The 19922-nt window shown below is 35.8% G+C and overlaps 1 protein-coding gene across 2 annotated transcripts in view; it reads right to left on the bottom strand.

The window, feature by feature from the left end:
- Positions 1-19922, bottom strand: part of LOC140758010 (lachesin) — a 210404-nt gene that overhangs the window by 30301 nt on the left and 160181 nt on the right. For both annotated transcript variants that reach the window (XM_073093948.1, XM_073093949.1), the window contains 2 exons: positions 18462-18647; positions 17882-18071 (listed from right to left, as the gene is read on the bottom strand). In XM_073093948.1, coding sequence (XP_072950049.1) covers positions 17882-18071; positions 18462-18647 — 376 coding nt within the window. The remainder of the gene's footprint in view (positions 1-17881; positions 18072-18461; positions 18648-19922) is intronic.

The following is a 19922-nucleotide window of genomic DNA, read 5'->3' as shown; positions in this document are numbered from 1 at the left end:
ATTTTTCATACCCCTAAATGATAAGGGTTGTTCACCCTTAATATTTTTTATTTATATGGCAACACAACATTTGCCGGGTCAGCTAGTATTTTATAAGAATTTGGTTGTATTTATAGGTTTTTATAATACCAAATAAACTAGACCCAGAAAGTCAAAATAGCAGATGGCAAAACTAAAACCAGCACAATGAAAATCTATTCCGGAACCTACTAAGCGACAAACATTTGTTAAACAAGTTGAACCGATTCAGTTAATTGCAGGTACGAATGTTTAATTCGATTCCAAATAAAAGCGTGTTTAAACAAAACAAACAAGCAATTTAGAATTTACGTACACACACCGTAACACCACATTTACATTAAGGAAACCAATAGAACGTGGTTTCGGTGTTACGTGAAATTTCCATTTGGTATGGCAGTTTGCTGAGCGGAATTATTAGTCAATTGTTTGGTTAGCGCTATTGTCTAAACAACATCGTTATGTGTGCATTGACAAGATAACGAGTTCCGTACACATTGCAGCGGCACACGGCAACCGGCCGTTTGCGGCAATAAACGAACAAACAATAAACGTATGTGCGTGAAATTAATTGAAAAGCGCTGAATATTTTAACTGCACTCTAATATAATAGGACTTTTACGGGTAATAAATTAATTCGCTTATAGTTTTATGTATCGGCAGTATTAATTATGCTTGCAATTTTTTAATATGCGTAATTTAAACTCTTTAATTGACTTTAAAAATGTTTTGGTATAAAGTTTGCGGCAATAAAGCAATAAATAATAAACATTTGTGCGTGAAATTAATTGAATAGCGCTGAATATTTTAACTGCAATCTAATATAATAGTACTTTTAGGGGCGATAAATTAATGCGCGTATAGTTTTATGCATCTGGAGTATTTATTACGCTAACAGATTTCAAATATTTGTGATTTAAACAATTTAATTGACTGTAAACAATGTTTTGATTCAAATTTTTCTGCAATAAATAAATAAACAATAAACGTTTGTGCGTGAAATTAATTGAAAAGCGCTGAACATTTTAACTGCACTCTAATATAATATTTTTATGTACAATAAATAAATGCGCCAAATTTTTATATGCAATATTTATTGTGCTAGCTCTAAACTGTTTATTTTTTATGAAAAAGGAGAAAAGTATTTAATATTATGTATAATGGATATAACTACTAAATAGTATAATAACAACTGATTCTTCCAATTAACGTGATTATTACAAATTAATTATCAATTACTTTAACGGCCACAAAATTAACATACCAAAAAACTTTATATAATTTTCCCAAAGCCAAGTGATTCCTACTTACAACACACTAGATTCACACTCACAATATACTTCGTCCTAAACAGACTAACAAAAAATTCATAAAAATTCAGTCAAAAGAGCGCCGGTGTCCTTTTTTGGTCGTCGGTCGACGTGAGAGACAAAGTTTTTCGCGGAAGTCGATTTAAGTTAGGAAAAGGGGAGTATTCAAATTACGTTTTTAAAGACTCGGAAGTATATTTTATAAGTTTGTTATCTTACAAAAGAATATTGACGGAAAAAAACAGGAAATATTGTAGTATCAATTTAAATATATGTATATAAATGCCAGTACATTGAAGTTTACTGGGTATGTTCTGAAAGGCATAGGTATATTATTTCTCTAGAAAACAGGGTTATGCTACAGTATCCTTACCATGAGTTTTTACGTTTTGACAAATATGACTGTTTTGGTATTTGTTTACGTATTTTCCCATACAATTTCCAATCAGCGCCCCTAGCGGATTGTATCAGAATTATAGTATCAGTAACGTAACATTAAATGTCTAAATTGACGAAATGGCGCTTTATGTTTTGTCTCTCTTTTTTGCGAACATGTGAGGCAGACGAAAAGACTTGAGCACTCACTTATTGTTACGTTTACTCAGTCTACTGAAGCAAACGGATCAGAATAATGGATTTAGTAAACGTACGTAAAATTGTGGGATGTTTTGTAAACTCATGGTAAGGGTACAATTATCTTAGGTCATGTACTATCACCGCATTTATTTCTAGATGAATAGATGAATGAATGAATAGATGAATGAATCTAGATGAATGTAGATGAATAAATGAATAGTTCTTCTATTTCGGTAGAAGGGTGTGGATGCCGGATTTATTAAGAAAGAGAGATAATATAATATATATTATTAGAATTACATTATTACCACCTACTCCACGATGGCGGCGGACAAACGAACTAAGTCTTCAATTATTATTAGCTTATTACCTTGTTATAAATTGACATACAGGCAAACTAATATAAGGACTAAAATCGGTACTGTTTACGTATCCTTTTAGAATAATAATAGAATCATAATAGAATAATAGAATCCTTTTAGAATCGGAAGATCAGTAAACCACGTGATCATTCAGATAAGCAAATGTCAATTATCGTTAACCATAATTCGATCTGTGTATGTTAAACAGAATTAATAGCGTCTTAGAGGCTCAAAGGGCCACAGCATAGATATTGCTTATCGCTTGAATACATAAATGTAAACTGAACAATTTACCAATCCGTGTCCAATATCGAATGTAATATATTGCTCGGTGTGTAATCATATGAGGCTCGGCAGTAATTTGTATGAGGGAGGTAGCTTCGAAAATTACTTATTATTGGAGGAAGTCTAGCAAATCAATCGTATGTATGGTTCAAGATGTTGATAACCAAGATATTAACGAGATGTTCAATATAGGAGATGAGTTGCAGCGCATTTCAGTTATGTTTTTCATCTACTATTATATCCAATACTGTACTGAATAGTGCTGATTACGGTGACACCCCTTTTTCAGTATAGACTCAGTATGGAAACCTCAGGCAGTGATAGCCTAGTGGTTAAGAAACTCGACCTGTCGATCGAGGGGCCCGAGGTTCAAACCCCAGCCACGCACCTCTGATTTTTCAAAGTTATGTGTGTATTACAAATTAATTATCACTTGCTAAGAACGGTGAAGGAAAACATCGTGGAAACCTGCATGCCTGAGGGATACATAAAAAAATCTCTTAAAAATATGTGAAGTCTACCAATACGCACCGGGCCAGCGCGGTGGACTATGGCCTAATCCTTCTCAATCTGAGAGGAGACCCGTGCCCAGCAGTGGGACAGTAATGGGATGATGATGACGATGGAAGATTAAGGGTGTAAAACCAAAAACAATCGCTAAATATATTGCTTATTATACTGAATCATTTAATGTAGCGGGTGATAAACGAAAATAATAAATTAGAATAGATACCGTGACTAAACGCTGCAAGCCACCGGAAATTAATGCAACCACGATGCAATCGCAAAAACATGAATCACCGATGTTAAAAGTACCATCGATAGAGGGCCGTTATTAATTAGCTAAATATATTAAATTCAGTTAAAATATTGTAGTAAGTAATATCCAAAATAAACATTAATTAAATTTATAACAAGTAGCTTTTGTTTTATAAAATATTTCAAAGCAAATCAACTTTACATTCAAGTAGAAAATCGCAGCCATTTGAACCGAGGATCATTATTTATACAATTTTAACACAGTGTTCGCAAATAAAAAACCGAGCTATAAGCATAAAGTCCACAAATTATTCGATTCATTTCAAAGGAATCCTACTAAAAGGAACGGGAGCGAACTCAAAGCTTTTATATCTCGTTGCGAGGCGCCTTATTGTCTCAGCGATATATGTATTAAAGCTTGCTTTCTCTTGCGTAAATAAAATCCATTGGAAAGAGAAGTGCTTGCTCAAAGTGCAGGGGTGAGTCTAGGTGTAATGCTTCATGTGAGTGTCAAGCACAATGCAAAGTAGATTGAATTGGAAAAAGTGTCACTCGAACGGCGGCTTTCGGGGCTCCCGGGAAAAGGGAAACTCACTCCATAGAGTTAACAATAAGAACAACGTCCATGGAGAGTACTTTTGTATCTCGATGCGAAATTCCACTTCAATTTGGAGATAATTTTGCTTGGGGTTTATTTTTCAACTGCCGGTTCCTTTCTTTGTAACCCTAAAGGACGATTTAATTGTGAATTCTTGTTTTATTTTCGTAGGCCTTTTTGTGCTAATAGAAAACGTATATTTTTAATACTTTAGAATTTGACAGGGGTCAAATGGAATTTGAAAGAAAGAGCCTTAGATGGTAATGAAGTCATATAATAAATACAAAAATTGTATCGTAAATACTTTGTTATAATTTTTCGTTTTGATAGTTCCATGCAGATCTCTTTAAATATTGCAAGTACTACGTATACTACTGCAATTATGTCTACTACGTGTATTTTTTATATTTTTTTGTCGTGTAATTGTTCTATCTTTATCTAGACTACACTAGAAGACATCTATAAATGTAGCAACTTAATTGCCTCCAGACGAGACTAATATATTTGAAGTTGGTTATGTTAGTCCATTGGTTGCAGGCCGCTTAACGTTAGATTAAACTTCATGTTGGATGTTTTGTTAAAATAAAAATCTTTAATGCCAAAAAATACATTACATCTGAAAATAATGAATGAATGAATGTTCACAGAAGTGCATACGTATGTTACGTTTCGATAAAATTAAGCAATATTTCCCTAATTTGGTTGTGTGGCTATAGTTGAATTCGGAAATGTTACAGAACGAGTATGGTTATCGAGTACGAACAAGGAAGTGTGGTGAATACCACAAATCTCCCTAAATACTATGACCCGTCATATAATTATAAAGGCTATTTAATAGATTCTAACAAGTTGGTCACAGTGTTAATTATTCTACAAAGATAAAATTACAAAAACCTTTTTTGTTATAATATAGCATGTAACACCAATGAAAGCATAATAATATAGAAAAGCAATAACTGTGATCAAAGTGTTTTACGTCGAGAAACGGCGGAGAACGGTTAAGTCATTATTTTTATTATGGCTTTGATGTTCCAGCATTTATCTCAGGACTTATTTGTGAAATAAAAATTTTATTGAGCAGAGTGGAGCTTATTTTTTGTTCAGTCTCAACTCTTGGACTACAGCATTTAATAGAGTACTTAGAAAATGAGTGAAAAATGTTCAAGCTTTTATTTGCGCTTTCGTGTAATGCCTTTAACAGATGTCAGATGAAATAATTAAAGGCGTATTGTTTAAGGGTTCTGTAGGCGACTTAGTGTTTAAACGTTGACAGTTTTTTTTTATTTATTTACATTTCGCCTTTGGATTGTTTAACGTGGTAAATTACAATTGTTAATCCCTGTGTTTTAATGATGTTACCGTCAGATATCACAAAATTAGAATATTAGTGCTGTTATATATTTTTCTGCTACATTTAAATATTTTTCTTACTTCAATCTTGAAAAAAAGTTACAAGAAGATAGGATAAAATATATTTTTATTGTACGTCATCAATCGTTTACAATCCTGCTTCTGTAGCATTACCATGAGTTGGCATAGAAACGCCACTATAGAAATGGTAAATAGAAAACTATTGTCATTTTGCTAGTGAATAACATAACTACTATCGTTACGGTATTTCTTGACAACGTCTGTCAAATTAATGACTCATGGGACCGAATTTGTATGGCAATTGATCATAATGACATTCGCTAGCGATTTGATTTCGATAGGTTTTTTACGTATCGAGTTACGTCACTACGGATTTTAGTTCTACGAGTAACCACCAGAGGCGCTGTACATTTTTTCATACATTTATTTTACGCAGTCGCTAGCGAGTAATACTTTTGTAAACTCATGGTAGTCCTACTGGGCACAAGTCTGAGTACCGCACTGGCCTAGAGCGGATAAGTAAACTTGAAAACTTTTTTCGTAAGATCTCTCAGGCGTACAGGATTCCTCACGCTGTTTTCTTCACCACTTATTGTCTGTATACCAAAATTAAGTAAAAATACACCAGAAAATACAAATAATAACGGTTCTATCTACATTTTAAATAATTAAGAAACAACGAGTTTAAGTAAATTCAAAAATTTAAATACAAAGTAATGAAAGCTACTGAACCCTAAAAATTGCCAAAGTTTAAAAACAAGCTGCTACCTCAAACATCCGTTACTATTTCAGTAGTTAAAACGAAAAAGTATAAAAGCTTTGATATTTTTATTATTGTAGTATATTTAATGTCACTTATACTTTACAGTTCCTACTGCTTATATAATTATAGATTCCCGAAATATGTATATTATGGAATTAATATATTATGTTAAGTAAGTTATAATTAAAATAATGTTTTTTTTAATATTTTGATGTCAATAAGGTATTAAAAGATTCAAAATACAATGTAATATGTGATCTAAATACTTTTTAATTGTTCCATAAATTCGACTAGAAAATAATTGTTTAGGTACTGCAATGGATAAAATTCTTACAAGTTTTAAAATTACAAATTACGCGATTGACCAATTTGATGTTTCATCAGAAAAAATGAATATACTCAAAAAAATAATTTTGCTCTTTAGCTATTATAAACTATACACAGGTATATCTTGCAATTATCCATTATGACCATAGCATTCGAGCACTTGTGTTTTTTGCGGCAAAAATACGCAGTTAAGAAATACAAAGGAAATTTTAGCATTTTCTATTTGCTTCAGTTCATTGCTCCAGTTAATTTCTCGTTAGAAGCGTAAGTGAGCATTTGAAGTGGCCGACTATTTTGAAAATGTTGCATTGGATAGTTGGACTGAAATGAAAAATTCTTCCCGTTTTAAACTTTTAAAGGAATGTGGAGTTGTAAAGCAATCTGTACAGAGGCGAGAAAATAATGCACGTGAGATATAAAGATATTTCAACTTTCAAACTATTTTAACTATGTAGGTCGAATACATTGTATATAAGTATATTTGATTTTGATTCAACATGGCACATGTTTGTTATTTGCGGACGACCTTAAATTGCTGCTCGAGGTTAAAGAAAGAAGGGACTGTGAACGACTACAAGACGACATAAATCGGATAACAGAGTGGAGCCGTGAAAACAAGCTCTATTTTAATATCTCCAAATGCTCGGTGATATCCTTTACTCGCGCACGCGCCGGCCTGCGTTACGAGTATCGTATGGGCTCCGAGCCGCTACAGAGAGTAACACAGGTACGTGATCTTGGCGTTACCATTACCCGTGAAGTTAGGTTTCGCGAACACATTATTAATGTTTGTAAGAAGGCGTACCGAAACCTAGGATTTGTTTTGAGGCAGTCGCGAGGCATGACTAACGTTACCGCAATCAAGGTGTTATATGATTCACTGATCAGGAGTCATCTGGAACACAGTGCAGTCATATGGGCCCCTTATGAAGCAAAATATGTAACAATGTTGGAGCGAGTTCAAAATAAATTTGCGAGGCATCTGTACAATAAATTATACGGTGTATATCCATACTACCCGTTAATGTACCCGACATTGTTCGTGTTAGGAATGGTGGGTTACAATCAACTCAGAGTACGCCGAGAGTTCGCACTAATCGCGTATTTAGTAAAGTTGTTGCGCGGTGTAGCTCATAATCCGGAGGTACTGTGTCGCCTGGAGCTCTGTGCTCCAGAGGACTATGTGTGTAGACGCCGGCGCCCGCCGCTGCTGGCCGTGCCGACAGCCAGGACCGAGCTATTGGCTAAGTCGCCTCTCACTCGAGCACTCTGTACACTCAACCAGGCGCATGAACAGCTTGACGTATTTTCATGCAACTTGAGTGAATTCGCAATAGTTGTGCTTCATATATTATGTTTAATGAAGTAGGAATGTAAGTAAGAATTTAGTTAAGTATTTAAAATAAGGCCTCTCTATCGTATTGGGTGTTTAGCCTGTAAGGATAGATGTAATGGTGTTTTAAGAATAAATAAATAAATAAATAAATCATCATAATTAATATTTGAACTTAATTTTATGTTTACTGAATAGAGCTGAACGGAATTAAAATATTCAACGTATCGCAACATACTTTGGTACCTGCAATTGTAGCCACAATTTCAGATACTGTTCAGTTAATTGCAAATGGGTGTAACGGTAAATTTAGGCTAATTTGAAGTTAGGTAGTACGTTTTGTATCCTATAGTTGTCAACGCATTACATTCCCACTGCTGGGTAAGAGTCTCCTTTCAGAGTGAAATGGGTTTAGACCATAGTCCACCGTACTAGCTAAGTGCGAATTGGTCAATTCACAAACCTTTGAGAACTTTTTCTTAAATACATTTCAGGCGCGAAGTTGTCCTCACGATATTTTCCTTCAAGATAGTAGGTGATAGGTAATTTATTTCTACTCATATAACTGAAAAATCATAGGTACGTCTTTGACCGAACTTTGGACCCCTGATTGCCAAACCGAGTTTTAACTACTACTAAACACTAAACTATCATTGCCTACTCGTATCTCAAACGTGCCTTAATTTTTTTATCTCTTTATATCTTTTGCATGTTTTTATTTTACAATTTAACATAAAGTTCCGTAAGTAGCCACTGAGAGTTATTATTATAGCACAACAAGCCATTTTCCGCCTTGCTACGGAGTAATATAACATGTTTTTGAGAACCGCGTGATTTGTACTGAAAATCAGCTTCCGTTTACAACGCTTCAGACAGATTGCGCTCTTACGTGCTGTTATATTCTGAAGGACCATTTCGTTAGCAAATGCTTGTATGGTTTGAAGTCATAGGCGAACGCTAATTGGATAATGATATGTATGTGGCTTCCTTCATTTTCTTAATAGGATACTTAAAGTGTTGTCTATCAAACCCTTTAAAGTTATACATTTTGGAATTACATTTATTCAGATACCAAGTTATATTAAAATTATTTTGTCATTCGATTGACGAAATCCAAGGTCAAAATCTCAGGCATCTCGGCTTTTTCAGTTTTAAAATAATATTACTGTTTTGAAGGGTATGTAACATCTACAATTGCTTATTTAGCGTGAGTGATATACTACAGTTAGAAACCATCTTATATATAAAATTCTCGTGTCACAATGTTAGTTACCGTACTCCTTTGAAACGGCTTTACCGATTTTCACCAAATTTTATATGCATATTTAGTAGGTCTGAGAATCGGCTATTATCTATTTTTCATACTAGGGGTATGAAAAAAGTGATAAGGGTTGTTCACCCTTAACATTTTTTTTACTTATATGGCAAAACATTTTCTGGGTCAGCTAGTATTATTCTAAAAGTATACCTCTGCCCAGCAGTGGGACAGTACCCGGTGGATAACGACGACAACTAAATGCAAAATCATTTGACTGGACAAATATAACTTTTGATAACTGACCCATATGAACGATATCGATAATGAAATCAAAATGCGAACTGACTGTGCAACATTCCTAAAACTAACAAAGTCTGATTTTGGGAAATAGTATTATTTGTGGTAACAGACAGAATTTTGTGCTATCGAGTTACATATACCATTTAAGAGGCGATCCTTTCATGCAATGCTTTGATACTATTATTTCGGTTGTGGCTTAAATCTATTGAAATGTGTATCGAATTTATTTCACGTTTAAAATATAATTATGCGTAACAATACGTTTGTACATCCTATAATGGTGTAACAATAAATTTCCGGATAGATTGTAGGGGCCTCTTTCAACTGCTGTAAAGAAACACCTCCATCATTATTAACAAAAATATATTGGGGGCCCTATAAGGAAAAGGGGGCTCCACTTTGTGTAGTTACGTTGTTAATATAACTGGAGTAGCTGAGTTCCCGTAAGAGCCTGTGTGTGTTTTTATTAAACACCATTTTGTTTTAGATATTGTGTTTTATATTGAGCTTAAAATGTTGTGTACATTAATTATTATTACGACGACGAATTTTTGGATGGACAGTATGGACACATAAGGACTGCCGGTTAAAGTATCGACAGACATAAAAACGTTGCGGTGCAGTGCCGCAAAGTAACGCCACTAAGCGTTGAGCGTAGCGGGTCTGTGGTACTACCGTATTGTTATCGAGGCCTTTTTACAAGAAAAGGCTAGAATAGAATACGCGGCGAGTTCTACGCCACAAATTTGGTAATTTGTAGCTTGGGTTGGGTGACGTTGATTTTGGCGGTGCGGCAGCGCAACACTTTTATATGTATCGGCTCTTCGACTTTTAAAAAAGCGAATGTTTTCAACGTATTCTATTATTTTATTTATAAAATCATGGTAACAAGTACTAAGAAATAAATTTTCCATAATTTTGGCATCAGTGAATACTCTGCAGATACAAACTACAACTGCGCAAACATTTATATAGCCGTGCAATTTATTTGACCAAATATTTTGTGAATACTTCCAGACAGTGAATTTCAATATTTGTGTTGTGCGGAATGAGATCATTGTGTCCCGTGATTGTGGCGTGTTTAATTTGCTGAAAAGAAATTAATTTTTGACTGTTACACTCTTTCTTCCAAGAATTACTTGACCTGACAAAAGTATTCATTACTGTTAAAATTAAACGTTGCATTTACCTACATTAATAATTAAGAGCCCTTTCTAAAACTTTACGCTCAACATAATGTAAAATATTGATATTTATTTTAATCACAATGAAGCCATTATATCAAACTACTCGTACTATACTACTACTACTATAATAAAATAAGTGTAGGAATATAAAATTGTTTGGTATTCCAATATTTTTAAAATAAAATTAATTTATGTTTTTTATTAAAACATTTGTAGGAGTCAGTGCCTAATTACTATTGTAACCCGAACGCATAAGGTTTTGTGTGTTCGGGTTATAGTAGTACCTAATTAGGCACTGACTGCTACAAATATGTGTAATGTAATGTCTTACAAATGTGCTTCCAAAAAAACTCAGTAACCACCAATAGAGAAAAAGTTATAAAATAGTATGTAACTCTGAATAAAATAACGTAGCGTTGGAATTCAAGATATTTTTTAACCATTCATTTTTCACCAGATGCACACCTTTGTCATTCTGAAACGGAATAAATCGCCGCTGGCTATTTCCCTCTAGGTGGATTCTCTGCGACTTTTCAAAATTTTTATTCTAAGCGCTGGCAGCTGTAAGGAGACAATAGAAATAAAAATATTGTGGCCATTTTTAAAACGCTTTGACCACTGTGTTCGATCTGCCTTGTATTTAAAAGTGTTCGATTTTTAAAATGATTTTAGCCTCAATACTATTCGTCTACACAAAGTTAAAAAAACCGAAAATTTACTTGAAATAAATTGTTGAAGAAATAAAGATTTTTCAGTAAATTAAGTAGCTGACTGGTGCACTTAAAATAGAATTAAATTATGGAAATGCATTCCTAATATAATTTATTTCCTTTCAATTATAACATACGTGGCTAAATAATCCGAAACATTATTTTTAACAGACTTCCAAAGGGTAGAGGTAATTTATTTGTCGCTTATATATTTTCTTATGTATCCGATTAACTTAGTTCGAAAGTCATTGTATGCAGCTAGATTCACAGGAGATCCCATTTTGCGGGAATTTCATTTCTTTAAGCTTACGTGGAAACTAATACCTACGTTGTTACAAATGTTTATTGCTAAAGTAGTGTTAAAAATCTACTGCTTTTTTGTTAAAAAAATCACATACTTAACGTAGTTTACTTCCCCTTCGATACACAAGGATTTTTTGTATCCCGATTAACAATTAATCGTTTTAGCTATGTCCATGCCATCCAATAGATTGAGAGAGTGCACCTCACGTGATACTAAAATATTCACAACCAAATACCAATCTGCCCGGAATTGCGACACCCACTTCGGAATACAATTCCTGGTTTTCGTACGTCGCTATATTTTCACCTACAAAAACCTAATTATGTCCATCTACTCTCGTTTTTAATTAGAAACTGTATTTGTTAGCACGATAATGAAACATTTAAACGTTATTAAACATAATCATATATTTAGCTTGTATCAAAGTCTTAATTTAGATGAAAAAATACTAATTATTCCTAAAAATAGAGCGTACGTATCTAAGTTTGAGGTAATTCAATTACAAAATAAGGTGAAAGTGAAATTTCTAACGTTTTTATTCCTATTATTATTATTTTTAATATTAAACTATTACTTTGTCTGATCTCCCATTGACTACTATTGCATGAATGAAGGCTACTAAATTGCCGCTTTAGCTACTGAGCAGTCGTTTCATCCGTTGCCACTGCGAAATCCAGTTTGTTGTTTGGCCGATCAAGGAGTGGTATTCTATGAGTGTTAAGTATACTAAATAGTCGGCGAGCAACTGTTGAACAACAGTCTTATTCACCACATCACTAAAGTTGCCAGTTGCTCAAACGCTACGCTATTATGCGTATACCGCCTTAGAACTTATTTCCTCTTATCTCTATACTATACTATATAGTTATATACTCTCTCTCTATATCTATATAGTGAACTAAATGTACTGTAACAACTTGTACTATAAATAGTATGGTTTAACAAATGTAAACTTTAAAAGCTAAAATATGAATACAATAGCGCATGCTTAGCGGCAGAAATGACTAAAAGAGAATAGTTATCTAAGCTCTCTCTGAAGCATTATGTAGAGCCAACAAGGGCACATTTAATATGTTCTGCTTATACGAGTATAAGTCGAAAGCATTGTGTGATATATTATTTCATAATAACCTTGTACAAATCCGAGCCGTTCAGTAATATTACATAGCCAACATATAAGAATGAACTAGCCTAGCTGAATGCAATTTATATATTGTTTGCTAGCAAAAAAGGCTTATTTGAGTTAGAAAAAGCCTGTAGAATAAATATTCGTTTGCGAGTATATGTTTATAAAATGTCAATGGTAATTATATCAAAATCGGTCAAGTGCGAATCCTACTACAACATAATAAACAAAGGCTATGTTCTGGCCGTTTCCGTTTAGACCATTAGTCACCGTTTCATAATTTTGAGAACTGGTTTTTTAACTAACGTAACTTAACCTCACCGTGGTTTATTTCGCCGTTATAACAATTGATAATTTATTTCTTAAACGCATATAAATAAAAATCAGAGATGCATGGATGGAATTCGAATATTGGACCTCCATATTGAGGAGTGACCTTTCAACCACTTAACTATCATTGTAGTACTATTGATGTATTATTGACGTATGTAACGTAATCTAATTTTAATTCCGAAAATGTATAACAAACTTCTCTTACAATCTCACGTATTGATTGCTTGGATAATTCTAGTCATTTCTTAAGGAACAGGTGGGCATCGGGCGTTTTGAATTTTCACGGCTGAAAATCTAGATAAAATATTACCGTCGTTACGTTTCCTAGAAATATATAATGAGAACGATAAATTTCACAAGTCATAGATCAAGTAGAATTTATTCTGGGGCGTACATAGCTAATATTTTGGAATTTTAATAATATGAAAAATTGAATTAAGTATACGAATATGACGAATATGAATATGATATTTGCTTAATTATATTAAAGTTACTACCGTACTCACGATAAAATACAACAGCACATAAGTTTGTATATTTTTTTAATGCTTACTAGTATACATTAAATATTATATTCGATTTTTTTAATTATAAAAAACATGTATTAGATGAAGGACCCTTTGTGGTTCGACTCCGGTGGCATCACCGCTATACCTATTTCTGCCTTATAATGATATGTGTTCTAGTTTTAACGATGTGGTAGGGGAGACATACTTTTCTAAGGTGTTCCAGGTTAGTTCTCACTGGTAGGGGTGCGTCTGTAGCCGACTTCAGGTAGGAATATCTAATACTATCTGGGGTTGATTACAGATGCGCATGGGCGGCAGTAGCCACTTATCATCAGGTGGACTGCATGCTCGTTTGCTACTCCTATACATTAAAAAAGATGAGTTATTTTTGGTATGCATAGACTTTCTTACCGTTTGTGAGGCTGTAAGAATAAAAACTAAAAGTATTCCCTTAGCTCAACTAATCATTATTTAAAGAAATTCATAGATTTCGAATAAACCTTTTTCTAAGAAAATCTTTACAATTAAGTTATGTGGCTTTTTAAAAAGGAAAAGAACTGCTTTTCAATCTTTGTGGAAATAACTTCAGTAATTACTTGATGTAAAACTAATTTCATATTAATTAACTAGAACAATATTTTAAAAACAAAAATGCTGATAATTTAATATAGCCTATGTTACTACACAATTTAAACGAACCAAACGACACCTTATTAATTACATACGACATACGACAATTTCTTAATTACATACATACATACATAAGTATATATATATATATATATATATATATGCTAGAAAAACATTACCTATTGCAGTCGGGTAAACATGATAAAGGTGAATAAATCTTTGATTTTTGAAGTAAAAACTTCTTTAGCGGCGTTGTGCACTTTTTGTAATGGGTAAAAAATGTTAAACTCGCGTCAGAACACGTGGCCTGATCGAAAATTCGTAAGATATTTTATTATTCAGGTTAGGTTTCGAAAGATTTCACTTCTGCCGGCACTCCCGGAGTGCAACCCTTTGTTTTTTATTTTTACCTTCGAAAACAATACGTTTTCGAAACTTTGTGAATATTAATAATTTAATAATTATAAATATTTATATACGACAACCAATACGTAGTCTTGTTTCTGAACTATTCATATAACTGCATCTTGAACTAAATACCAGGACATCATATGCAACCATGTACTCAGTTGTTCATTAGAGCGTCAGGCGACGAGCTCATTATGTACACATAATACATTAGAGGCTGCTTATACGAGTACATCCTGCTTTATTAATTTATCTGTCGGCGGGCGGAGTCAGCCCTGGTTTGGTGGGTCTTGTGCTAAAGCGCTAAGCCTTAAGCAGGAGGCCTTCCAAACCTGGGCATCAGCACACGCTAGCAAGGACCCAAAAACCCCCGAGCTCCGAACCGCGTTTAATGCTGCCTCCCGTTCAGCGAAGAAGCATATGGCCAAGGCGAAGTCTAAGCACATCGGCAGAATTGGCGAGCGGCTACTTGGTTACCCCTCCGGGAGTCGAGCTTTCTGGTCGCTGGCCAAAGCTGTCGAGGGTAATTTCTGCCGGTCTTCACTACCGCCCCTGCGGAAACCAGATGATTCTCTGGCCCACACGGCAAAGGGGAAAGCCGATCTTCTTGGTACCCTCTTTGCCTCAAACTCGACTCTTGATGACACAGGGGCCACACCGCCTACCATCCCGCGGTGTGAGAGCTTTATGCCGGATATTCGCTTTACGCAGAAGGCTGTCAGGCGAGCTCTATTGTCCCTCGATATCAAGAAGTCGAGCGGGCCAGACGAAATCCCCGCAGTGGTGCTCAGGACGTGCGCTCCCGAGTTGGCTCCCGTCTTAACGCGCCTATTCTCGCTTTCCTACACCACAGGACAAGTACCGTCTTCGTGGAAGGTTGCCCTTGTACACCCTATTCCCAAAAAGGGTGACCGCAGCGACCCGGCCAACTATAGGCCTATAGCGATAACCTCCCTGCTCTCAAAAGCTATGGAGCGTGTTGTAAACACGCAGCTCCTTAGGTACCTGGAGGAGCACCGGCTGATCAGCGATCACCAATATGGTTTTCGCAAGGGCCGATCAGCTGGTGATCTTCTTGCGTACCTCACTCACCGTTGGGCGCAGGCTGTTGAGAGCAACGGGGAGGCATTGGCCGTAAGCCTGGACATCGCTAAGGCCTTTGACCGGGTCTGGCATAGGGCCCTTCTCGCGAAGTTACCATCTTACGGTCTTCCCGAGAGGTTGTGCACATGGACAGCCAGCTTTCTGTCTGAGCGGCATATTAAGGTCGTAATTGACGGGTGCTGCTCAGACACGAAGCTCATCAACGCTGGCGTGCCCCAAGGGTCTGTATTATCTCCCACGCTTTTTATTCTGCATATCAATGATATGCTGCTAAAAATCGGTGGCATTCATTGCTATGCAGATGATAGCACGGGAGATGCTGTGTACACAGGCCGTGCGAACACCTCTCGGACATTCGTGGAAGAAAGCAGAATCCGACTTGTGTCTGAAATCGAGAACTCTCTGGAGCGGGTCTCGGAATGGGGTCGTCTTAACCTTGTTGAGTTCAACCCCTCGAAGACACAAGTCTGCGCGTTTAACGCTAAAAAAACCCCATTCGTCATAGCGCCTAAGTTCCAAAGTACCCCGCTCACCATTGGTAAAAGTGTAGGGATCCTGGGAGTCGACATCTCGTGCGACGTGCAGTATCGGAGTCATTTGGAAGTTAAAGCCAAGTTGGCTTCAAAGAAACTGGGCGTCCTAAACAGAGCCAAGAAGTACTTCACTGGGGGGCAACTCCTGCTGCTTTATAAAGCGCAAGTGAGGCCCCACATGGAGTACTGCTCGCATCTCTGGGCAGGGGCACCACAATACCAACTTAACCCACTTGACTCCGTACAGAAACGCGCGGTGCGAATCGTCGATGACCCAGTGATCTCTGATCGGTTAGAACCCTTAAGCCTTCGGAGGGACATAGGTTCCCTCTGCGTGTTCTACCGACTTTACAATGGTGAGTGTTCTGAGGAATTGTTTGATCTGGTGCCTACGTCGCCTTTCCTTCATCGCACCACTCGCCGAAGGATGAAGTTCCATCCACATCAACTGGACCCGTGGCGGTCCTCCACGGTTCGGTTTAATAGATCATTTTTGCCGCGTACGTGCAAAATGTGGAATGAACTTCCTCCTGAGGTATTCCCTCAGGACTATGACATGGGGCTCTTCAAGAGGGGTGTAAAAAGAGCTCTCTTTCAAAGCCGGCGATGCATTGGCGACTCCTCTGGTGTTGCAAATGTCCATAGGCGACGGTGACTGCTCTCATAAAAAAAAAAAAAAAAAAAATACTAGCTGCACCCTGCAACTTCATTTACGTAAGTTTTAGATTGGAAAACTCGTATTTAGCCTAGGTGTATATAGATTTTACGTGAAAGAACTGTTGGTGTATTGTATAACCATTATATAGCACCATAAATAAAATTGGAGTGTCTGTTTTTAATATTGAAATAACCGCTTTTTAATACGGTAAATACATCAAAATATTTTTTTTAATGTCTGTCTGCCTGTCTGTTTGTTCTGGCTAATTTTTGAAATGGCTGAACCTGATAAAGCTAATGTAATAAGAAGTACCTTAGGCTACTTATATTTTAGAACTTGTTGTGCTCCGCGGTTTCACTCGCGTTATTTCTTTTTAACGCGGGTGAAACCGCGGGGCACAGTTTGTTTGTAATAAAATTAAAATCCCTTGAACAAGTTAATTCATTTTACACTTTAAATATTAATGTAGTAATTTCACACCAAAATTATTTTTAGCGCAATATAATATAAGTCGTTCCTACCATTCCGATACCGATAGTGAGGTTTTGTATGAGTAGAAGTTTTTTTGGAATCAGATCAGTCCTTCTGAAATTTACGTTCTATAAACATACATACTTTACTTCTTTATTATATTAACCAAGTGCCATTAGCCTTCGTATAATATATGTATTAAATCTTAAGTAGGTCTCCTTTTGTATTTGGAGCATGCGATTTACAATCCGATGGACTGCATGCCCGTTTACCATATACCGTTTCAATAGAACAGTACCCTTACCATGCGTTTTTACGTTTTGCAAAATATGACTGTTTTGGTATTTGTTTACGTATTTGCCCATACAATTTCCAATCAGCGCCCGTAGCAGATTGTATCAGAACTATAGAGTCAGTAACGTAACATTAAATGTCTAAATTGACAAAATGGCGCTTTATGTTTTGTCTCTCTTTTTTGCGATCATGAGGTAGACAAAAAGTTCATCGTCACTTGAGCACTTACTTATGTTACGTTTACTCAGTCTACTGAAGCAAACGGAACATAATAATGGATAGATTAAACGTAACGTAAAATTGTGAGATAAATTTGAAAACTCCTGGTAAGGGTACAGCTTTGAATTTTCTTACCTTTCTTTTCCCTCCCGCCATCATGCCTGAACACGATAGGTCGGTTGTGTTCTCGTCGCCACAGGACAGTCGGAGGAGGGACGCCAGTCGCACTGCACGTCAGTCTGACGCTGCCGCCCTCCCGCGCTGAACTGCCCTCCGTCGCCGTGTCCACGATGTCAGCTGGTATCATCACTGTGAGATGACCCATCTGTATAAAAAAGGTGTTAATATCTTAAGTACGCATGATTAGTAGCAGTAGTAAGCAGTAAGGTTTGAAATTTGGGTTCAGAAGCTCGAATTTTAAGCATGCACCTCTTTGTGCTTTTTGAACAAAAATTTTTTGAACATATTTACATGTGACGATAAAATAATTTATAGTTTCTAAGGTAGGTAGAACCCTATGTGGTTCGACTGCGGCGGAACTACCGCAACACTTATTTCTGCCTAATAATCCAATCTTATCAGGGGTTGGTTACAATTACTACAGATCTATTGGCGCCAATAGCTGCTTACTCGTACCTGATGGTAAGTGCATGTTGGTGGACCGCATGCTCGGCTGCTACTCCTATATTATAAAATAAAACTAAGTTATTCTTACCTGACTTTTCATAGGATCTGTATTCACTTGGCACATGTAAGTGCCAGAGTCGTTCGCCTGCACATTACTCACGTGCAGTTTCCACGTATTGTGGTTATTATATGTGACCGAAAGACGTGGGTTTAGAGCCACCATGTTCGTGTGGATTGCCAGAATTGCTTTGGAATCTGATTTTATCCACGCCACCTGGAACAAACGTCAAATAATTATCATATTCTGTGACATGGAAATGTACCTTGTATTATTTATTTGAAGGCTCCTAGATTTGTTTTTACAATGATACGACTCAAATAATACAATACTTATTGTATTTGTATTGTACTTAATATTCTTAACATATAAGTTATTGAAGTTCCATCTTATTACTAATCCGAAAAGACTACAAAAGAAAATGGCATAGTATTTAAAACGAAGTAATAATAAAAAATTATAAACACTAAAGCGAAACTTAGCGACAATTTTCTTATCGTTTTTATTAAATTTCGTCAAGTATTGTAACAACTGCCGTAAATCTTAAATGTGATTCCGCTCTCGTTTAAGTCTAGTTTTCATGTAGATTTACTGGATTCATAGTATTCAGACTTATAAAGCTTTAAGATAACAGTACTTATATTATTTATGCTTTAAACATACATTAGTAAGGATTATTTACTAACAAGAAAATGTTACTAGTTTTGACAATTGAAATTGTCAATGTCATCTGTTTTCGTGTTTGAAAACTATTAAAAAATATAGTTTTTGGATCATTAACGAATGAAAGGATATTTCTCCGCACTCTTTCTTTCGGGTTTCTGGGATTTCGGCTTTTTGCACCACTTAACTGGGCATGTCGGCGTTGTTCCGCGTAGATTACAACATGAAAGCCATTAAATGGCTGACAGAATTGTCAGCCGTTTAAGCTATTTAATGGCTTCCTTCAATTACTAGGCGGTGAGATATCTATACTTATCTATGGCTATAAATGACTATTTTTACATACAAATGTATAATCCGCGCTAGTCCGCTCTGAAGTTGTTGCGAGCAGTTGTAATCATACAATTTGCTATATCGACGTGAGACATGACGCATTTCTATATTCTCTTATATATAGGTTTTTTTTTTCTCAATGAGGTCAGACCCTACCTAACCTATCTTCTCCCCAAGTTTGTCGTGTTACTTACGGGACACCGTGTATAATGTGACTAATCATACTACTAAATTATTCGCCTACTAAGTACCGGAATTTGGTATGTTATGTTTGCCAATATTGATCTTTAGTTTGCAAAATCTTAGCCAGATTGAATATTTATTAATAATGAGCGTAAGTAAACACTTTTAACAAGTACAATGCAGAGTTATGTATTGTTTTAATTCTCATGGTTTTCAATGTTTATATCAGTGGAGCAAGCAATATTGTAAAGTCTTACACGGTACGTAAGACACGGAACTCTGTAATAGTACACTAAGCTTAAGCTGACAGCT

The sequence above is a fragment of the Epargyreus clarus genome, unplaced genomic scaffold (genome assembly GCF_041222505.1).
Source record: "Epargyreus clarus isolate Ecla_fem2 unplaced genomic scaffold, WU_Ecla_fem_2.2 ptg000005l, whole genome shotgun sequence".
NCBI lineage: Eukaryota > Metazoa > Arthropoda > Insecta > Lepidoptera > Hesperiidae > Epargyreus > Epargyreus clarus.
The sequence above is the reverse complement of the archived record's forward strand: the minus strand, read 5'-3'. Positions and strand labels throughout refer to the sequence as shown.